General features: G+C 41.1%; 2 protein-coding genes across 2 annotated transcripts in view; both read right to left on the bottom strand.

Moving 5' to 3' along the window:
- Nucleotides 1-1,314: 1,314 nt before the first annotated feature.
- Nucleotides 1,315-10,645, bottom strand: bmp3 (bone morphogenetic protein 3). Its single transcript, XM_073467234.1, has 3 exons — nucleotides 10,032-10,645; nucleotides 7,597-8,522; nucleotides 1,315-4,575 (listed from the first exon to the last, which is right to left on the bottom strand). Exons 1-3 carry the CDS (start codon nucleotides 10,306-10,308, stop codon nucleotides 4,384-4,386), a joined length of 1,395 nt encoding a protein of 464 aa, XP_073323335.1. The 5' UTR covers nucleotides 10,309-10,645; the 3' UTR covers nucleotides 1,315-4,383.
- A 2,130-nt stretch (nucleotides 10,646-12,775) lies between these two features.
- cfap299 (cilia and flagella associated protein 299) overlaps nucleotides 12,776-21,364 on the bottom strand; it is an 80,815-nt gene continuing 72,226 nt past the window's right edge. Inside the window, exons 5-6 of the mRNA XM_073466733.1 lie at nucleotides 18,196-18,325; nucleotides 12,776-15,414 (exon numbers count right to left, since the gene is read on the bottom strand). Of these exons, the coding sequence (XP_073322834.1) occupies nucleotides 15,322-15,414; nucleotides 18,196-18,325 (223 nt within the window). The 3' untranslated portion in view covers nucleotides 12,776-15,321. The remainder of the gene's footprint in view (nucleotides 15,415-18,195; nucleotides 18,326-21,364) is intronic.

The following is a 21,364-nucleotide window of genomic DNA, read 5'->3' as shown; positions in this document are numbered from 1 at the left end:
TTTGTACCAAACGTGTCATATCACGTTCATATTATATGCTAATTAGCCACCTGTCACATCAGGAGGTGGAGGGGAAGGTAGTGGCCAAACGGTTGCCCGCAGTTTGAGTCACAGCACTGGATATTTTTAAGGACACCTGGAGACATTTCCAGCTGTTTTTGTGGTGACCAAATCCGGCTATTTTCACTGGAAGTCAAACCATCTCAGTCTGTGATCGTGGCGGCCAAACCATGATTTTTTCCTAACTAGAGCATGAGCACAGTGTTGCGACAAGAGGGAAATAGAAAATTCAACCAAATAAAACAATAAATTTCAACAGGAGGAAAAGTTCAGTTTTAATTTAGCTGTGGTTGTGCAGAAACTTTCTTAGCTAACAATTATTCTGGTGATTGGGCTGGACCTGCATCTTGTTTTCCCTCTTGGCTACTTCACGGTCAACCGTGCAGCTGCTTCTTCTTCTTCTTTCTGTTTTATGGCAGATTGTAATCATTGCTTTTGTGTTTGCAAACTGCCATCATGTTGCATTTTACCGGGGGGATGCATGTGTTCTAAATATTGAAGGATCTCATGCATCCACCCCGAAATCTATGTTTCTGATTGGTTGATTGTTTCTCCAACCAGTCACCAATGACCACACACTCGTCCTATTTGAACCGCTGAAGAAGAGGAATTGGACTGCAATTCAGAGGTGTGCTGAATTATTGAGCATGCTGGCTCACAGGGCACTTAAATAAAACATCCATGGTCAATGTAATTACATTGCTTTACTGCAATGAAAAGTCAAAATGTCGGCCACCAGGCCTATTGCTTAATTTGTGTTGATTCATGACTGAATTGTACCTTTAAATAAAGTTTTGCAAAAACAGAAATGTAACCAAACTGTTCAAACCTCTATTCACTGAACATTGTCTCCAAGGTTATAATCAGGCACTAGTATTAAAATATTAGCACTGCAGTAGATCCGATAATTTTATGCACACATTCTAAACTGTTACAACAGACATACTGTATTTACTGCAACTGCATCTGTCTAGTGCAATCCTATTTAAAATATACTGTACCTGGTTATAAAATGTAAATATTTACTTTATGGGGCATCAAGTGAAAGCTGTAGACCAACAGCTTTACTGTACATAGAGGTGTTCGATTATGTTTTGCAACTGAATTCAGAAATATTGATCTTGTATTTTATGCAGAATGGAAACGGAAGAGTATAAAGGAAATACATTTTCAGTATTTTGCTTTGTGTGTTGTTTTGTACCAAAATCCCTCAAAACCATCAGGTTTAGAAACCAAAAAGAACCTTGATAGATCTGAGTCTTGCATACTTTTATTCATTTCTTTGAATGCTGTGTAGAGGTGGTCAGAGCACAGAGGGGGGCGACCATTAAACAGCTTACCACACTTTCACATCAGAGGTGACAAATGTCCATCACAGATATAAAGACCATCAACATGTCAGAGCTTGACCCCTCCCCTCCCCTGGCCACACCTCTGCAACATATGCAACAATCAGAAAATAAATAGATGCATGTTAAAGGTCATTTCCATATACAAATATATTTTATGAAGCTTATTGTACAAGCATTTCCTTTTTTTTACCTACAGCATAACATTTACAAGATAGGATTGAACAGTGGAGTAGAGTAAACTGCTGATACACTGCACTGTATATTGGATACTTGCACTCCAAAAGACATTAGTGAAGTTTAGAAGTGGGTTGACTCTCAAATGCAGCAAAAGCAAAGGTCCAAGAAATTACTCATAAGCAGTCGGCATGTCTGCAATATTGTACTGGCACAAAGCCACTCCAGTCTACAGCATAAATTGCTAAAATCTGTATTGGCACAAGATGAGGAGGCACAAACTGGAAAAAGTGTCAGTACAAAATATATAAAGTTAAAAAATCTGCACTTAGCTATTGACACAAAATAAATGTCTCTGAAATATCAAAATAGTGAATTATTTGAAATACATTTTAGAATAAATTCCACTGGCGATCATACTTATCAAGATAATAAGCACTATGTTCACTCACTGTAGACTATTTTGTACCATAAAAAACTACTCTCCGCTGCTTGCGCTTTGACTTCAGCTTAATCGCAAACTGAGCTCAGTTCTCTGAATGACTGAGCCCCTCTGAACAGGCGATGATTCAAATCAAAGTTTTTGAAAAGTAGAAATCCACTCATTCAAAAAGGCACTTCTATCTCAAAGACACATTAGAATGTCATCGACATATAGTGAGCTATATACAAAAACAATGTACAAGTCTATAGAAAAAAAGTTTGCTGCTATATTTCAGTCTATTTGCTCTGAATAAATATTTGGTTTAATGAACTCTGACGATAATGCACAACCCAAAGCAAGTACGCCGTGTTAACTGCTCCTCCAGGTGTGCCTTTTGTTCAATGTTGACCTGATGCAAAGTACATGTGATCAAACACGCCCCTAATGATTCATGTAAAATATACTCTGTACAGTAATATTAAAGGCTTATGCGACCCAGGAAAACAGATCAGCTCTCCCTGATCATTCAATATATTATATGTATTGCTCATCATTTTTGGTTTTAAAAAATGGCAATTTGAAAATCCAATGATAAAATATGGGTGAAAACTTGGTTTTAAAATACCAGCAGTACATTTTTTTTAACATTTTGAGAGACTCTGGTGCATAATGCTCACTTATGTGTCTTCTCTATTTTCATCTTTTTGAGCTGTCCATGCCACCAGAGAACCACCAGAGGTTTTTGGAGCTGAAACCAAGTTCAGATGGAGAAGAACATAAAATCAAAATGAAAGTCAGATTTTAAGCCATCTAAACCTTTAAGAAAATCTGTTTTTCAGTTAAAGGATAACTCTAATTTTCCACATTTAGCTTTTCTACAGGTCTTGGGGAATACAACTATATATGTGAAAAAATAGCATTAGCCTTTTGTGGTTCCAGGGGAAGCTGCATGTAATCTGAAAAATTCCCTCCAGTGATGTCACTCAATGGCTTAGTGGCATTGTGGTTAATGTAGGCAGCATGTAAAAACCAAAAATAATGAGCAGTAAGGCAAAACTGATTCCAGACCAGCAGTGTATATTGACTTGATACTGACTTTGTTGATATCTTAATTGATAAAAACAGATTTCTAGAAGTATTCTGGTAGTTTATAATGTTTTTTTTCCATAAATGTAATTCTATGCTGTAAATACGAAACATAATTTCAAACATTATGTAAAGGCAACATGTTCTTAACTTTAACAATGCCAAAAACAAGTAAGTTCAGCCTGATATCGAGCTCATTGAAACCACCAGTATAAATCTTTGATGCCTGCATGACTTATTTGATTTCTTTCTGAACTTATCAGGTCCGACGCTTTACATGGCGATAGCCCTTGTTCAATGTAGTAGTTTCTCCTTTTTGATATGCTTTATCCCTTTATCTGTCAAAATTAAATCTGTATATTTATTTTTTTTATTTTGTAAAGCTTGAACATTTTCTTGGCGAAGCAATGGCGTAACGGGTCTCCACAAAAACTCCCCATTCCAAATGTTAATGAAGACCACAAATGAAAAGTAGCTTACTCTCTCACATATAATAAACTCTTAAAATGTGGGTTCTGTACAACAATGGAGCAGTGATCTAAACACAGATATGTACGGCTATCTACTGTACCGCCTACATCATAATTCTGGCTTTGGAATCTAATATATCTCTCTATAGCAGCCAAGCCAATAATTATACAATGACTTCTCATATAGTGAATAACACAGTGATAGTACAGACATAAATACATACACATAGTAAAAAAAACCATGCAAGTGCGAGTCTGACTTTGTGGTAATGACCGAAGACAACTTCAAGCTATGAAGGACAGAAAGATGAGAGTGACCCCCCTGGAGGAATCAGTTCAAACTGGGGTCTTTTTTTTCCTGAAAAGTGATTTTTTTTCCTTCAGTTTTTGTCTCTCTTATGCCTCATTGGTATTTTTATATCTTGATAGTGAGTTTATGATTTTGTTCACCCTGCTATCAGCCAATGGATAACTGAGCAGAGATGATGAAGACAAAGATAAGCAGTGGAGCTGCTGGTGAAATTGGAGCATGGAGACTTTCCATTCCAGTTATCTTCCGCTAGGATAACTCACACGATCCACTCCTTCCCATGAACAGATCAGTCTCCTCTTCACCTGGAACAACAGGAAGCACTCTCCTCCGGTGCAACGGTAAGTTGCGTTCAATGGGTGTTTGTAAGTGAATGAGTGTATGACTACAGAAACAGGAGGAGAGAGTGTCGTTCTGGCTGCATGTGTTGATTTTTTTTCTTTTCTTTTATAAATGACATGAGTTTTATGTGAACAGGCATTGAAGGGAAAAAAAAAAAAAAAAAAACTATCTACAGGCGCAAGAATCTACAGTCATGTTGGGGTAGACTTTCAGCACCACGTTCTTGTCCTCGTCAAAGAAGAGGATGCTGAGGGAAGACATCTTCTCTGGCACACAGCACGGCTCGGGGATGCCCGGGACGACGCCCACTGCCCGCACTATGCTCTGGATGGTGGCGTGGTTAGAGGGCTTCAGAGCCTAGAGCAGAGGGACGAAAAGGATTAATAGGGATTCTTTGAAAGCAAAAGTTTTCCAAAAGTTTGATCACTTTGTAGAAGACTGTGACTGTTTTGCATATTGTTACATAAAATATTATTTTAACTAGCTATTTTCTGTCAACCACATGTAAAGCCCTTTGTTGCTTATTCCCATATCTTGAGAAACGTTCATCTGATTGACTTCACAATTGGCGGGATTGTTGCTGAGGACTCGGGGAAGTGCAGTGTCAAATTTGTTGCAATTTGGGCACGTGATACGTTACATATTAATACATTTGAATAAACAGCGAACACTGCTCTGTGCAGCAAAGGTAGGTCTTTTATGGCACACGCTTCTCATCTGCATCTCCATTATGCTCAACTGATTGTTTGCAATATGTCACCCAAGGAAACGCCAACTAAAGTCATTTGTCCAATCAGCAAAGCCATAGTTGGCTGTATCGCTCCATTGGTTCGTTCGTGTACATCTGCTCCTCAATAAGTTTATGTGATGATTAGAAACAGAAGTATGAGGACATTTTGGCCAAATCTGTGAAAATAAGTCCTAAATTGTGATGTTTTAGGGGTCTTTTTCAGAGGTCTTTGTATCTTTTACTACAGCATCAACTTTTTTGGATCACTCAGAATATTGTTCAGTGCATCTGACAAACAGCTACAGGTAGATCAGAATTGGTGGTGTTAGCTCTGTCCCTAGTAGTTCCCACACCTGATGAGCTGCTTCATGTCTTAGCAGGATCCAATAAGAGACAGGGCTCTTCCCACACATCATAATAAACTAGGCCGAGAAGCTTTTAATAGTAGCCATTTAGCAGCTTCTAAAGCTTTAGCCGGACAAAGGAGAAACAACATCACAGGATCACAGGCCAGTCTGACTGGGAGAGAGGGAGGGGGTCGCCTTACGCCCCAGGCCCTACTTCTGGGACTAATTACATCCGACTACAAAGGCCGGGTGACTCCGAGGTAATGAATTAAGTGGATGGAACTCGTGCATTCCGGCCATGTTTAAAATACCTGTGATGTTATCTTGTCAGCGGGGCCACAAGCTACGAGGGGAGCTGATGTTTAACATCAGTGGAGGCACAAGTTTTTTTTATTTCTCTCTCCTCTTTGCCCTTTCAAATGTGTGAAACCTCATGTCATGCTGCCTTCAACTCAAGAGAGACGTTCAAGACTGGCATGAGTTAAAAGAGTTGCTTCCTCCAAGGTCTTAACTCGTTTTCCTTGAGCATGGTTTTGAAGTTTTGCTGATTTTTGATGTCAAGGTCAGCCACCTGCTTCCCTGAAAGTTGTACAAGAAGTAGTGTTCACTTTTAGTCACAACGCCATTTTCGATTAACACCATCAGCAGTTTGACTGTTTTCACTGCACATTTAGTAAAGAAGTGCTTAACTTTGGACTAACTTTCTTTTTTAAAGGTGCAATATGTAAGAATTGACCACCTGTTGAACTCACGCTCCAAACAAATAGGGGGCAGCATAACACCAGAGTCACTAACTGTTGTGAACTGTATTCTGTTAATGACTATATTTACTGTTAGTTTGTTAGATCAGTTAGCCTGCAGCTAGCCAGAGAGTTGGTGTTTACACTGCTAGTGCAGGAGCTTTAGACTGCTGGGAGAAAGAGGTTTTTTAGGGGCACAGCTAGCTGGTTAGCATGCTAACTTCAGTAGATATATTTCCAACATAATACAAAATCGTCTTGGACATGATGTCAAAACTGGATCTTAATTCCTGAGATATACTGTTGAACGTAAAAGCATTACAGTTACCACTGTAACTACTTTATCCTGGCAGTGAAAGCAGATGGTATAGATTCATGTCCAATTCTTTAGTACCATCATCTATAATATAAGACAGATAGGCTTCAAGGACTTCTGATGTTAATGTCATCCAAGTTAAATACTACACAGCAGTCATAGCAACAGTAAACCAGGGACGGGAAGCTTAATGGCTAGATGTACTGATATCTCAACATAGCCTGTTTGATTTACATAATATATACCATATGGCATGAAAAAAGCAGTGTTTGAATGTTAAACACACAGACTGATGTGTCTAGTCTTCTGTACTAGGTGGAGACGGATTATCAGGGCTATATTATTATCAATTATCGTCTGCTTTTTTTAGTGTCCGATTGCCGATAAAATAAATTGATTTAAAATTGCATTACTCTGGCTCTGATGCAGCCTCCTCTCTCTGTCTGGTCTCACGCAACGTCTCGCCCACAACACTTTCTGATTGGTAAGACGTCACAAGTAATAGCATATAAAGACTGAATCATCTGAATCTGCAAAGTAACTAGTAACTAAGGTTATCAAATAAATTTAGTGGACTCAACGTATTAAGAGGCAGAAAATGGAAAGTATCTCAAAATTGTACTTTTTTTTGAAAATTTTTACTTTTTTACATTCCATCACTTGTTATTCTCAACTCTGACACTAAGATTTTTATTTTGACTATATCAGATCCAATTATTGGTTATTGGTCTCCTTGATTACTAACAATCGGAATCTTCCCTGAAAAAAACACATCAGTCGACACTTATTCTGTACTGTATGTTGAGAATTGGTGTGTTGTGTGCATCAGTTAATATGTATCTGAACCAGAGCATAAAGCACATTTATATAAAAATGCTTGGTGACTAAACAGATTAAAATGCTGGTATGAACTGCTATGTTGGAGCACGAGATGGTGCTAAGGTTGAAATGACACCAAGTTGTGATGACCACCACTTGGCCAAAAATTTGTCAACAAAACCTGGTTACAAAACGTATCGGAAATACAATGCAGCAGTGCAGTGGTTCCCAACCCTTTTAGCTCATGACCCCTCAAAGCGAACAAGTCTACATGGAACCTATTGTCACAAGTCTGTCGGGTTGTTTCTCCTGTTTTATTTGGATGAAATTTAGAAGCCTGAAAATTTAAACAAGTAATTGACATGTCTGCTTTCCCCTCAGGTTGGAAACCACTGCAGGCGTTCACTACAAGACCCTGTGTCTCACCTTTGGCATCGGGAACTGGCAGGACCCTGAGCAGTAGTAGGCGTCAAACGACTTCGGTGATATAATCCATTCACTCCATCCAATGTCAGCAAAGTCCACTTTCAGGTATCTCCGAGCGCAGTTCCTGGGCTCGTTCCACTGCTTCTTTCGCGCCTTTTTAATCGTCTGCTCGTCAAACTGCAGGAGGGGCATCTTGTGCCGCTGATTCTTGCGTGTCTTTTTACGTGGCCGACGGGCCTGCTTGTTTTCAAAAGGTTCGTATGGACTCGTCTCATCCCACCCGGTCGTCTCGTATGGATACTCGGGGCCAGGAAGTTCATTGTTTTGCAACGGGAGCAGAACGTTCACCGAGCGCTTTTGTCGGGGCTGCGGCCGTTCTTGTTCGGTGTCATTTTGCTCATGCAGCCCCAGTTTCTGGAAGCTGTGTGACACGGAGCCTTCCCCTCCCACCGGGTGGTGTCTCTGGAGGGTGGCTACCACACTTTCAGGCTCTGAAATGGCAGAGTCATTGGCGTAGACCAGGATATAAGGTGAGCGGTCTGACAGGAGCTTCTTCCACGGCTGGGGCCCTTGTGAGGTCACATCAATCCCAATGAGCAGCTCGTCATGGTTTTTGGCCTGGTTGACCACACGAGTTATGTCCTTCCACTGCCAAGATATGAAATCTCTGTAGAGGGTAGACACATTGATCCGAAAGTGTCCGAGAGTCCTCATCTTGTTATCCACGGAGGCGAAACTCCAGATGACCATGTGGATGTGGCTGTGCCTCCGGGGGCCGTGGCGCCCGCAGCTTTTGGGCCTGGAGCAGCCCTGGGTGCTGTTCTGAAGGTCCCCGATGTAATAATGAAGAGTGGCTGACAGAACGTCTTCTGACTTGGTGAGGGAGGTGAGGTTGAAAATCTGCAGCTGCTTCTTGTTTATTGTACCTGTGGGTATAATGAGTGATATTATCTATACAATGCAGACATTTCATTTGGCCAGGTTATGAATCATATGTCTTTAAGATTTCTTCCTTCATCACAATACGATTTCTTAATTCATTCAAAATTATGTTTCAAAATTGTATCTTTCTCTAGAATTCCCTCATTACTCTGAATGATCCACATAACATACTTAAAGGTGCACTATGTAGTTTTGGAGTAGAAATTAAAACTCTTTTAATATTTACAATATTAATGAGGTAATAATGTAATCTCAGGAATATTTTTTTTTCCCATAACTGAATAATCAAGCTGTTCTCAGAGGAAAATAAGGTCCCCAGAACACTGTTTGAAGCTAGAAAGGTGGCAGGGTCCGCCAAATATAAACAAAGTAAAACAGTATGAAACGGTGTTGTCCTTTAAGATCAGTTTGTTTATTCACTTTATTCAGTCATGAAAACAAAGAGTTTGTTTAGGAATAATTAAAAAAAAAAAAAAAAACAGTTAATGAAGATCTTTCTCTTCTGAATACAGTTTCTTCCCCAAAACTACACAGTGCACCTTTAACAGGTTTAAGTGGCACCTTATCCTCAAGGACAGTGTTTTCACTGGAAGCCATTCACGCTGCGGTCTGTGGGTTATCCAAAGTAACCAGGACAGAGTTCAAAACCTAGTCAAACAAAAACAAAACTATCTGCAAGGCATAGCTGAGAAGATACTGAGACGATGTTTTTGTAATTTGGGTGAACTGACCCTTTATGTAGTGTGACATACAGCTACCAGGCGACAGGAGGCAGTATAATCTAACAAACTTTGACCCTAAGTGGCAACTGGTCCGTCTTTAATAGTGCCCATGTCCAAGTGATAATATCACAACGTGGCATTCAAGCAACTTTGAGCTCGAGGGGATTAAAGTTATTATAAAAGTTCCTTCAGAAATCAGTAATAAAAGCGCTTCAAATGCAGAAACTCACTGCAGTGGAAACGCTTCCATTCAGCCGCCACACAGGCAGGCTGGGCAGCTGCCAGATGCTGGCTCCAGGGAGAATCTATCTCGACTATCTGACACTAAAATCTGAAGGTGTGAACGCAATTGTGTCGGCGAACGAGAGATCTGATGAGGAATCTCTGCTCCTGGCACAGGGAAGGAGTAACAGGTTGATCACATTTCCATGACTGGATCAACAGGTGTATTTCAGTTTCAGCTCAGTACAGCAGCATGCGAATGGCACCAAATTTGACGAGTTTTTGTCGAATTTAATCAGTTTTTAAACCTAAAACAGCACAGTACACATGTTTTCTATTGGAATGTGTATGTTTGTTTTAAACGTGCCTAAATTACGCACACATTCCGTCGCCACGCAGCTTTGTGCACTTGCAATGTGCGGATAATTTCAAACCGAGCAAGGCGGGAGACAGACCAGTTTACCAAAATTCACACAAGACATGCATGTTAATCTTTCTAGACTGGCGGAACTCAGTGTTGTTAACGTGCGTAAAAGTTTGGATACCTACCCCAGTGCGCTTTGAAGCTGCGGACAGTGTTGCCGTCCTTGAAGGGAAATCCAGCCTGGTTGTACTTAGTGTAAAGCATCTGCATGTGTTCCGTCATTGTATCCTGTAAAAGCAGATCCTGGTCGTCTTTCGTGGGCTGCTTTTTATCCACCGAATGCGTAAAATCCACCTTTCGTCTCTCGGGGAAATTGTCTGTTTTCAGCATCGCGCAGTATCCAACGCACAGATAAGTCCATCCGTAAAGCAGCACGACCACAAACCGAGAGTAGAGAGCCATGCTTGAGCCAAAGCGAAGGTAGCAGCAGAAAAAGTAACAGTTGTGGGAAATCTAGCACGTTTCCAGAAGTGGTGCCTATCTCCAAAAAGACATACCATCACCTGAGGAGGAGTCCTCTGTTAGAAAATGACACCATCACCTTTGACACCAGTCACAGCGAGAGAGCAATGTGGGCAGGAAATAATATGAGAGCGTTATCCAAAGTTGCTTCTCTGCTTTTGATAAGTTGTAACAGTCAGTAAATGATTAAAACAAAAAAGGTTCCGGCGCACAGCAGAAGGTGTAATGAAGGAGCAGATTCGGGAGAACTAAGCTGCTCAAACAGCGACGCTCCTGGTTTTGTATCCGAGCTGTGAGCTGATTTCAGGACCAGCAGTCAACCGTCCCCCCGTCTCAGCTTTCATTGAAGGTAAAGCATGTTGTGCTTGGTATTATAGGGCTTGTGGGACCAGCTGGGTATTCCTCGCACACGCACGCTCGCACACACACACACACACACACGCACGCACGCACACACACACACACACACACACACTCAGAGAGAGAGAGGGAGAGAGAGAGAGAGAGAGAGAGAGAGAGAGAGAGAGAGAGAGAGAGAGAGAGAGAGAGTTTCCTGTTCAAGATACTTTTACGCACATTCAGCCTGGGGACAAATTATCTCATGTTATCAAGAGATGAACGAGGCTGTTTTATCAGTTGATTCAAGGCAGATTTTAACAAATATTTCATTAAAGGACATTCCGCCGATTAATCGAGCTGATTTCAATATATAGACTGCTGCCACAGAACAGCCCCTCTGTGCGTAATTTCTACTCCGCAGAGCTGTGCGTCTGACTGGGCCGCGCTGCTGAATGAAGCGGCTTATTGACGGCATTAAAGGCTCTCTCCCCTATTTAGTTTTGTTGAATGGAGTTAAGCACACACATCCTGTACCATCGCGGTCCGATCCGGATGCTGTACTGTGCCCACCGCCCCTCCCCACCGTCCCCCAAAACAGCCCATCCAGGCGGGGTTTAGACACCCCATCCCACCGCCCTCCACCCCCCGCCACTGGGCTTCTCATTCAGGGGCACTCGGGAGGAAATGATTAGGGCATTTCCCCGCCCTTGGACATCTGATGGCAATAATATTAGCATGCCATGTCTTTCATAGCAGTCAACACACTGAACGGGTTTAACCCTTTCAACTGGGAGGAGAGAATCGATACAGGCTTCTACCACAGGGGCAGCAAAGTGGAGTCAGCTGGGACCTGACAGGTTCAACTCAGAATAATCAATCAATGAATCAATGAATGCACTTTCTCAGATCTGTATCCCTTAAGACAAAAGCAGAAGATAAAAGAGAGAAAACTCTGAAAGGCTTATGTCAACACATGTTTTTTTTTTATATAATATTAAGAACAGAAAGAATAAATAAAAAGAAAAAACTTTAACAACAGGAAAGGTTTGACTTAATTAACAGATTACGTGAGTTACATCTATTACATTGTACAAATAGAGTTTTACACATGTGGAAAATGCTGTACAGATGACTGCTGCCAAAATGCTTCACAATTGATAAAATCTTAATAGCATTATTTAAACAATTTAAATTACGGTCTGTTTAATCCAAAAATATGGTCCAACTTATCAAACACACAATTAATGCTGTGAATTTTGAAGTATCTTACAAAACAGTCAGGTGCCCATGACCCCAAGAAGATACCAAGTTGATTCGTCCACCTCAGACTGCTGAAGCCGCAAATAAACTTTGTAACGTGCAGTATTTTTTAGGGATGCAAAATATGGATTTTTTCCCAGCCAATACCGATAACTACCTGCTTCTCATGGTTCCTAACCTGTAGTAATGCATGCATGAGGGTAAGAAAGGCTCAGATGTTCTTGCGCAAAGATGGATAATTTAATATTCCGAAGCTTTAATAAGATTTGTTGTATTACTTTTTTCCATTCTCTCAGAACCCTTGAGGAACATGTGTTGCAGCTTGCAGTTGGACTGTCTTCCTTTGAAACTGTATAAAATATCCACAGCAGCGACAACACGTTTGGCTCGCTAGTCTGCGCTGCGTGGCTCTAACCAGGTGTAGTAGTTTGACGTCCTGAGCACAACAGGCTGCACTTGTTCCTCTTCTTGTTCCTCTCCTTGTAAATGCTGCATTTGTTGAGGCAATGAAAACAATTTGGCTTCATATTGTCGACTTTATTTATCGCCTGGAATTTCACCAATACCGATAAATAGCTGATAATATAAATATTTGGCCAATTAGAGATCAAATGAAGGTGAAAGTGAGCGTGTTACATTGAGGAGGCTGAATAGTGCCTCTACTATCTGAGGCCCAGTTTAGTCTGATTCCACCTCTTTACCTCATGTTGTGTATATTAGGGGCAAGTCAGGCCTCAAACTAATAAAACCATGCTTCAGTTAAAACCCCAACAGCTTAAAAGCCCAATAAAAGAAATAAAGAGGGATATAACCATTTAAATGAAACTTTATTGTGAAATCATTACTATTTACAGACACATGATCGGTGTGGGTGACTTCCAGCCACTTGTTTGTTTGAGGTTTGGTTTTCCTCAGAGGTAAGGCACATAAAAAGTAGCCTGTGCATTTCATGAGCGTCTCTGCTTGTTTGTCAATCCACCGGCATTTTAATTTGCCCTTTTTTCAGGAGCACATCTGCTGTTTTGATTGGTAGGTGTTTGGAATGACCGATGCCACTTTCAGAGAGGGAGAGAGGAGAGCAGAGCGGGGCTGTTCCATCAACCTCACCGGGCCACATGAATGGGCTGCGGCCTGTAAATCTAAACAGCTGCAGATGAGGGTGAAATGTGTATTTGCCACCCGGCCAGTCTGAGTTCTTAGTTCCAACGCGTAAAAAAATAACAAAGCAGTACAGATAGTGAGATATTCAGGTGGGCGGTTTGTCGATTGCGAAAGCCCTCGGCCCGGGGTCGAAGAAGAAATGGCATTCCTAACACAATCCTTCTACATCAAACAATCTAACAATCCTTGACAGTCCAGTTTCTGTTGAGACAACAGAAAAGACAAACCACTTCTTTTATAGACATTTTTACACAAACACCTCAAAATAGACACTAAAAAAATATTTAAACACAATATAACAACAAAAACACATTTAAAAGAAAAGGACAAAAAGAAAAATTAAAAAGACGCCTCCCCTCCAGTCAGTCACATTGTTTTTTACAACCTCTTTAGACTTTTACAAAGTTTGTTTCATCATCACCCCAAAACAGGCTCAGCGCTCACATCTTCTTAAAACAAAAAACAACCAGAAACCCACTAAGACTAAGAAAACCCAAAACCAGACCCCCATTCCCCAAACCCTGCTTTTACAGAACCAGAACCCACATCCCCATGTCACCACACATATTGCGCCAATGAGGCCAGCAGGGTCCAATTCAGCCGAAACAGACAAACAGATGCAGCCAGTGGAAGGCTGCTTTGGTATCAGGGCGGCTGAGGGACATTAGAGGTTTGTGTAAGAATGAACTCATTTGTTTAAAACCTTGTAACTTTCAGAAATAAATTTGGGCTTGAAGGATGCAGAAGAAATGAGTACGGGAGCACGCTAACTCTGGCTGCAGTGATGTTATTTTAAAGGACCGGTTCAACATGTTGTGAAATACACTTTTTTGCTTTCTTGATGGGAGTTAAAAGAAAGAAAACGTTACCACTCACATGTCTGTGCATTAGGCTTACAGCAAGGACACTGCTAGCTTAGCTTAGCTTAGCATAGTGAGGTCTCTTTCTCATCTCAACTCTTAGGCAAGCGTATTTCCCCCAAAATATCTTCCTCTCTTCTCTGCTTGGTTCCAGCTTCTAACAAGGTTTGTGAGCCAATGGTATGACGTCGTTGGAATCTGTGTTTCGTCAGGATCAAGACTCTTGGTAGTTGCCAGTTTGTGGGAAAAAAACGTAAAAATGGCTGATTTCAATAGCATTCTGGGGAGCAGTTAAAAGAATAGGGGGAAAAGTATGTTGCTGAACGTTGATTTATGTATAGAAGTGGGTACAAAAATGCCTCCACAGGGCACATGTTCATGATGCTTTCTTGTGACTAAATGGGAAAAAAATGTGTTTCCCCTAAACCATCTGTCTGCGGAGTCTATAGACAACAAATATTTGAATAAATAACAAATACCATGTAATTTGTGAGCTCATAGACATAGAGAATGTTACTTGTGGGGCGACTGATTCCTACCACGTGTTTAAATAACAAATGCAAAAAAAATTTAAATCCTAAAATTAAAAGGGGGCTAGTCGCTAAAAGTCTTCCGTACTTCCTAAATAATTCCCAAAGCAGGTTATTTGTAGAGTTGTCTCCCATTAAAAATGCCATAGTGAATGACTAATATGTAAATGATAGAGCACTTTGATGTCCTGTAAAGTGTGCCTTGCATCTGGGAACATGCGGAATGCTTTAAGCCCATTACCCATTCTTCCAGTCCAATTGGAGCTACCGCAGCCTGGGGGAGGACATAAAAGCAACCCCCATCATCTTTCAAAGCTCTTACGCCTTTAATTTGTTTAGACAAACAGCCCAAAACATGCCAGGCCAAACGATGGGACGAGCCTGGGGTCCCTGAGCAGGTTCCTGCCCATAATGAAAAATGCTACTCGGGGAATGCCAAACAAACTGAGGCAAACTGGGTCTTTCGCTTCATTAAATGGAGTACAGAAGATTATAGATGTAAGGCCAGAAACATTAAAAAACAGGAGGATAATATGGCAAAACCTGAGGTAACACATAGAATCACAGGTTATTTGCAAGAAACCAAGTTGTCACACCAGTCCAGCCACTTCTTCCTCTGGGACTCCCCAGTTTAAAGTCATTTTTTCACTGCAGCACCTCCACCCAGATGGCATGCATGATATGAGGGGAACAGTTTATAAATGACGGTGCAACCAAAGCAACTCAGTCAAATTAGAGGCCTCCACTGCTCTCCAATATGTGCCATATGTATGAATGTGTCGGCAGCAGCAGCCCTCTGAAGCTTAGACCGTCCTGATGTTGTGGTCGTAGATGACGACATGGATGTAGAGGTCTGACTGTAGGAACGTCCTGTTGGAGTCCTCACCGGGACCAGACTAGAACCCAGCACAGATTTAGAGCAGTTATTGGAGCTGTTTGGACAGTGTTATCTACATTTTAATATAGTGCATTCAGACTAAATGCAAAGTGTATTTCCACCTTGCTTCGTTCACGTCATCTTCATTGCTTCAAAGTGTGCCTGAATGTGCGCGTGACACTTTAGTTTCTTTCCTTTTTGCCACTCAAACAAACGTCTTTGCTCAAGCTGAAATTTTCAGCCTATGTGGATGCATCAAATCAAGGCACCACATGTGCCTCTCCATTGTCTTTATATAAGTTTGCACTCTATAAAATATTCTTCACTTTCAGTCTGAGCACACTTTGATATACAAGGGTTTTTTTTGTTGTTGTTTTTTTTTTACCTTTTTTGACCTCAAGGGGCAGAATCTCTAAAATAACTATATTGCTCTGTCACTGGTTTTTCAAGTTGTTCAACATGTTAGCAAATACTCTTCTTAAAGCTCCTGTTAGTAAGACAGTAATACTGACACTTTGGGTTTCCCAACTCGTTAAATACTGCAATCTGGGATTGTAGGTCAGGTCACCCTCCCACCCAAAAGCGTCAGTATTTGATGAGTTGGGAATGAGACTTGAAAATTAACAATCTTACCAACAGGAGCTTTGAAGCTGAAACATGTTTCTTTGGAATGCACATTGGTGAACTTCCATGAAGGTTGTCCAGAGACGATTGTGTGGTGGTTTATTTTATGCTTGTCTGTACAGAACATTTTTCTACTGCATTTTGAACAGCACTGAATCAACCAATCAGCTTGCTTGAGGCACAGGTCAACATAAAGCACTGGTATGCACGTTGGCTCCTCTGTAAGCCTCTGTGACCTGCCATCTTCTGACCATCTTGACCTACTAGCTCCTTCCACTTTCTTTACAAACTAATTGCTAACTTGCCATTTAGTGCTGGACAGGTGTGTTTATCTCAGCTTGTTTACTGAAAACAACTGCCTATGGTTTTCACAGGGGATTAGTAAGAGCTATGATACTCAACCAGACAGTGTATTTTTAATTGAACAACCAACTGTGACCTAAAAGAAGCTAAAAGCTGCAGAGAGATTCAGAGTTTGTGTCGATTCACAGTGGGTTTGGAACTACCTCTCCCATTACAAGGAATCATTAGAGTCAATGGTAAAAATATCTCTTAATCTGGCTTCAAATGTGAAAGCTGCAACAGATTAAGTATGTTAGCAATCAAACAAAACCGCAGATATTCAGAACGCATCTCATACAATAACTGGTATAAGAGAGGCCAAATGCAGCATTGTTTGACAGTGACAGTAATGGTTCATTTTTCAAGATGTTTCTGTTACTTTGAATGTCAGACCTGACATGGCCCCACCACTGAGATGTGAAGTCACTACCAGCTGGGAGCATTTATTTAAGGCTAAGTGTGTCAAAAGCTTGTAGTGGGAGTGGATCCATAGCCAGCCATTACACTCAATTTACACTTTTACCTCAAACACACTTGTGGGTGTCCTCATAAGTGAGGCAGTCCTCCTTTGCAAGTTCAAAAGATCTTAAATAAAAATAGGCCAATAAAAAGTGACTTCATAGGCACATTAAGAGAAAATGGGAAACGACGGGTGAACGAAATGATAAGCATCTATTTTTACAGAAACCAAAATGTGTCATTAACACCCACGTCATCTCAGTAACTTTAAAAAAAACGAAAAAAACGAAACACTTCGATTGAAGTCTTTATCATAGTTGAAATATGACAACCCTTTAACCCCCAACCCACTTTTTGGCAAGGACTGAAAAAGTGGTCATGGTAGAACAAACAAATCACCCAAAATGAGTTGATGTGAGCCTTGATTTTGGAAGGATCTACTGCAGATCTGCGGCCACTCGAGCAGCTAGTGAGCTCATGGTAGGTTATAAGCCGGATGGTTCTGTGCTCCTCTGTGCCGAGCCAATCTGGGCTGTGCTGAGCTGAGCTGGTCCTGGGCACACGGGTGGTTTGCTGTGTCTGGCTTCCTATGCCTTCTCTTGTGTTTTTAATAGACAGCCTGGTCGGGGCGGTGCTCGACCGCAGCTAGAACACTGTGCTGCCATTTTGGCGCTTGGCCTCAAAAACGCAGTCCCCACAGCTCTGTCTGCAATTTCAAAATAGTTCAGCCCCACCAACTACTTCCCTACCCCCCAGCGAAGAGGAAACTGGAGGGAAAAAAAACACAGTCTGTCAGTCGTTATTCTTCCAGGGCCCCTGTCGGACTGTAAGTGCGGAGGAAGCACCTGTCTCGACCCCTTGATCCTCCATTCTTTGTGCAGGTGGAAAGCAAATATCTTTCCCTCCCACTGATTTCTCTCTCTCTCAGTCTCTCCAACTGCTTCTCTTATAGCGTAGGCTCCCTCTGAAAATGACTGTGCCTGATATCTGTTGTTAATTAAGACTTGCTAAAAACGAGGCAATTAGCAAAGTTGGCAGAGGTGAAAAAATAAAATAAAAATAAAATGTTGAAACATTTTTTGCATTTGATGGTTAAAACAGGACACACTGGAAGATAACAAGGGCAGAAAATGCAACAAAAATTCCCAGTCCAAGTTAAACAAACAGGATGCTGCAGGTACATGGAAAGTTATCTCCCTGAGGTTGTCCTCAGTGTAGCACAAACGATTTGAAGAGTTGTTCTGCCCTATAGGCTTTTTTGCTTCCCTGGGATATTTTTACTGCCATGGAACAGGTGAACTGATCTCATTAGCAGGACCATTTGTCTCCCTGGGGCTCTAAAACAAAACAGGACAACAACAACAAAACAACCTACCAAGGGGTCCACGTTCAGGATCTTTTTGTCCCTCGTGTTCTTAAAGAGAAGGCCGTTGGGGTCGTCATAAATCACCTCAAAGTTGGGGCTCGAGTTGGATGTGGACACCTGTGTCTTCCAGTTGTAGTAGCTGTGGAAAAAAAGGTAACAGTACTTGTTAAATGACTGAGGTGAAGCCATTTTTTGAAGCTTTCACACAGCAAGCAGTTGCATTGGCTGTGCTGCCAGACCATTTGGTTTGTTTTTGCTGTTTTGGGCCCACACAGACATATTGCTAAAGAGAAACAGATTTGAAACCCATGTATTTCAACGAAAGGATGCAGACCATTCAGGCAGGGTGGGGGAGCACTGTCACAATGTCTTTTTTCGTTTTAAAGTAAAAATAGTTAAAATAGGTCAGCTTTAAATGAGATGCTATGTGAATCAGTAAGCTGTTCTGTATCGCTGCCTACGCTGCATTCTGTCTATTCTCTTGCCCTCTGTGGAGACGCACCGTCAGAGTGGCTTGGGTTTCACGGTCTAAACAAGACCTCTTATATATGCTGTATGGATGTGGGATGAGTGAAATAGACAAAAACCTTACTTGCAGATATTTGTGGCAGAAATGCAAGCCAAAATGCATGTGAGTTCCTGTAACATTAACACAGAAGGAAAAGATAGGACATGGTTGCATTTCCAGTCGGAGGTCAAAGTGGTTGACCTTTGCAAGAAAAGCACGTTTGCTCGAATTTCAAAATGGGAGCTGATGGTTGACACTTGGTCTGCAATGTGTTCCAGGTCCAAATGTTTGCACGTAGAGTAACAGTGGATACAGATGTTTTGAATGTAATTTACCTGCTTAACATATAAAAGATAAAATATGTATATATAGCATGCCTTTGTAAGATTTCCCAGGAAGAAGACTGACGCTCAGTGGTCGTGGCGTGCACTACCTGACCATTTGGCATGCATTCTGCTTAATTTTCCCTTTACAGGCTCACACAGCAGGAGACTTTAAAACAACACATGAGCACCATACTGGGGTCATGACTTAGCATGTTTCACGGAGGAAAGAAAACTTCACGGATTACAGAGCATTACTAAGCCATTGTTATCATATCAATATTCAACAGCAGGTTATAAAAGAACTTTGCTTTGCAGGAAAGAAAAGAAAGCAACCTGTGGAGCAGAATATCTTGTGTGAGAGAGGCAGAAGGTAAAAGTCTGTTTCCAATTTGATTGTGAGGGCGCCGTGTTGGAGTTCGCCAAGCCAGGCATTAAAGTAAAGCTGTGGCTAATAAGCAACTGAAACCAAAGAAAGGGTTGAATTCCAAAATAAATGACCGATTAACTTACAGCATCCGATTGGACCCCAGCTCTGCTGTCAGGTTCTCTGTTATTTTTGATACAGCAGAGCAATAGTGTGCAACTTTTTGACAGAGTCAAAGGGACAAAAATGTTGGTCCTTCAGGTTGAAATAATACGTTTTGATCTGAGGATGTGATTTATTAACATGTGAACTTTTTGAAGATTAGCCAATGAGCTGAAAGAGATCCAAAGATCAAAATCAGTTAGGTAGTGTTCATCCCTGTCAAATGGTTGATCAGCCGAAGACAGTTTGCTGGAGGCAACATGTTTGTTGAAGAAAGCATCCATAGCAGCTTGACATTTTCTAGCCACAAAATTGGCAGATCTTCCCCTTTCCTTGTTGATGTGAAATCCGAGGCGGGTTGGGAGTTGAAAACATCTCATTAAGGTAGTGTTGAATACTGCATTGTTCCCGTGTTAAGTTTGGATTCAGCGCAACTTTTCAGCTGAGAGGAGCCAAGCATGGAAATGAGAAAACCAAAGACACAAGTCTCAAAATTGGTTGAGTGAGTGCCCCAATCTTTATGTATGAAACCCCTTTTTCTTTGTATTTTCCAAATAGTTATTGCTATTTTATTATTAAGTTATTTTTCTGTGAAGCACTGCAATACCTTATGTTGAAAATTGTTATACAAAAACATGTTATTATTATGATGAATATTATTATTATTACAGCATGACATGTTTGATACCTTTATCCCTTCTGATAATAGACCATATTCACACGGCAGCCATTTTCCTCTGATATCATGCTCAGGGTGGGAAGAGCAAATGTCATTCTGCTGTGCTCCAGCTTTCAAGTCATATAAACGTAGAAAATCAAGATTGATCAGCAACTGAAAAGACAATGGATAAGCAAAATATGGAGGGACATCGGGCCATATTTCAACCTTAAACAACATGATTGGTAATCAGTATGCTTCTATTTGACAACAGTTAACGTTAGCATTCAACCACTTCCTAGCTAACTGTTTAATGGTGTTAAAATACCACAGGAAAGCCATAAATGACCTCTTAAATCTTGGACACATTTATATAAGCCTGGAACTAAAATGCAATAGATGTAGTTAAACGGTAATTTTAGCTATAAATGGTTGAATGCGAACGTTAGCTAACAGGGTTAACAAATATGTTGTTTTACCTTGAAATATGGCTCGATGTCCCTCCAGATTTTCATTTTCTATTGTCTTTTCAGTTGTGGATCAGTTGTTTAGTAGTATTGGTAAAGAATAATTTGTCAGATTTTATACGTTTATATGACTTGCAACCTGCAATACAGCTGCATAACATTATCCTAGCATTTGAGCTTGCCACCCTGAGCATGATGTCAGAGGAAAATGGCTGCTGTGTGAATATGGTCTATTAGTGCTCATAACGCTTTTGTCCACAGGGGGCGCCATAATCAACAACAAATGAAAAATTTGCTTGAAGAAAAGTTCTTAGGAAAAAAAAGGCGCACCAAGATTTTTTTTCCAAAAGCCTCAAAAACACAATTGCGATAACAGATTTGAATGCTGTTATACCAAGTGATAAGTAATACATAACCCTCGCTCCTCACTCCAGGCGGTTGTGATCATTTCCACTGATTCTCATCATTAGCTGTTCACATCACTTGTAACACAACTCCACATGTCACACTCGCAGGCGCTGAAGGTTGCTATCGCGGGCCGTCGACTATTCCCCAGCAACTGTTTGTGGTCCAAGAACAAAGTTGGACCTCAGGGAGGAGGCTCAGAGTAAATCTGGGAAGAAGTCCGTTATGTTGGGGGAGTTGAGTGGGCTGAAGCTGCAGCAGCAAGTTGTAAATATAAGACCGTAACAT

Source organism: Pagrus major, chromosome 5, assembly GCF_040436345.1.
Source record: "Pagrus major chromosome 5, Pma_NU_1.0".
NCBI lineage: Eukaryota > Metazoa > Chordata > Actinopteri > Spariformes > Sparidae > Pagrus > Pagrus major.
The sequence above is the reverse complement of the archived record's forward strand: the minus strand, read 5'-3'. Positions and strand labels throughout refer to the sequence as shown.

Coding starts and splice junctions, on each gene's coding strand:
- bmp3 (XM_073467234.1), bottom strand. CDS start 10,308: ATGGCTCTCTACTCTCGGTTTGTGGTCGTGCTGCTTTACGGATGGACT. Junction 8,523..10,031: donor CAGCTTCAAAGCGCACTGGG/GTAGGTATCCAA, acceptor TTATACCCACAG/GTACAATAAACAAGAAGCAG. Junction 4,576..7,596: donor GCCAGTTCCCGATGCCAAAG/GTGAGACACAGG, acceptor CCTCTGCTCTAG/GCTCTGAAGCCCTCTAACCA.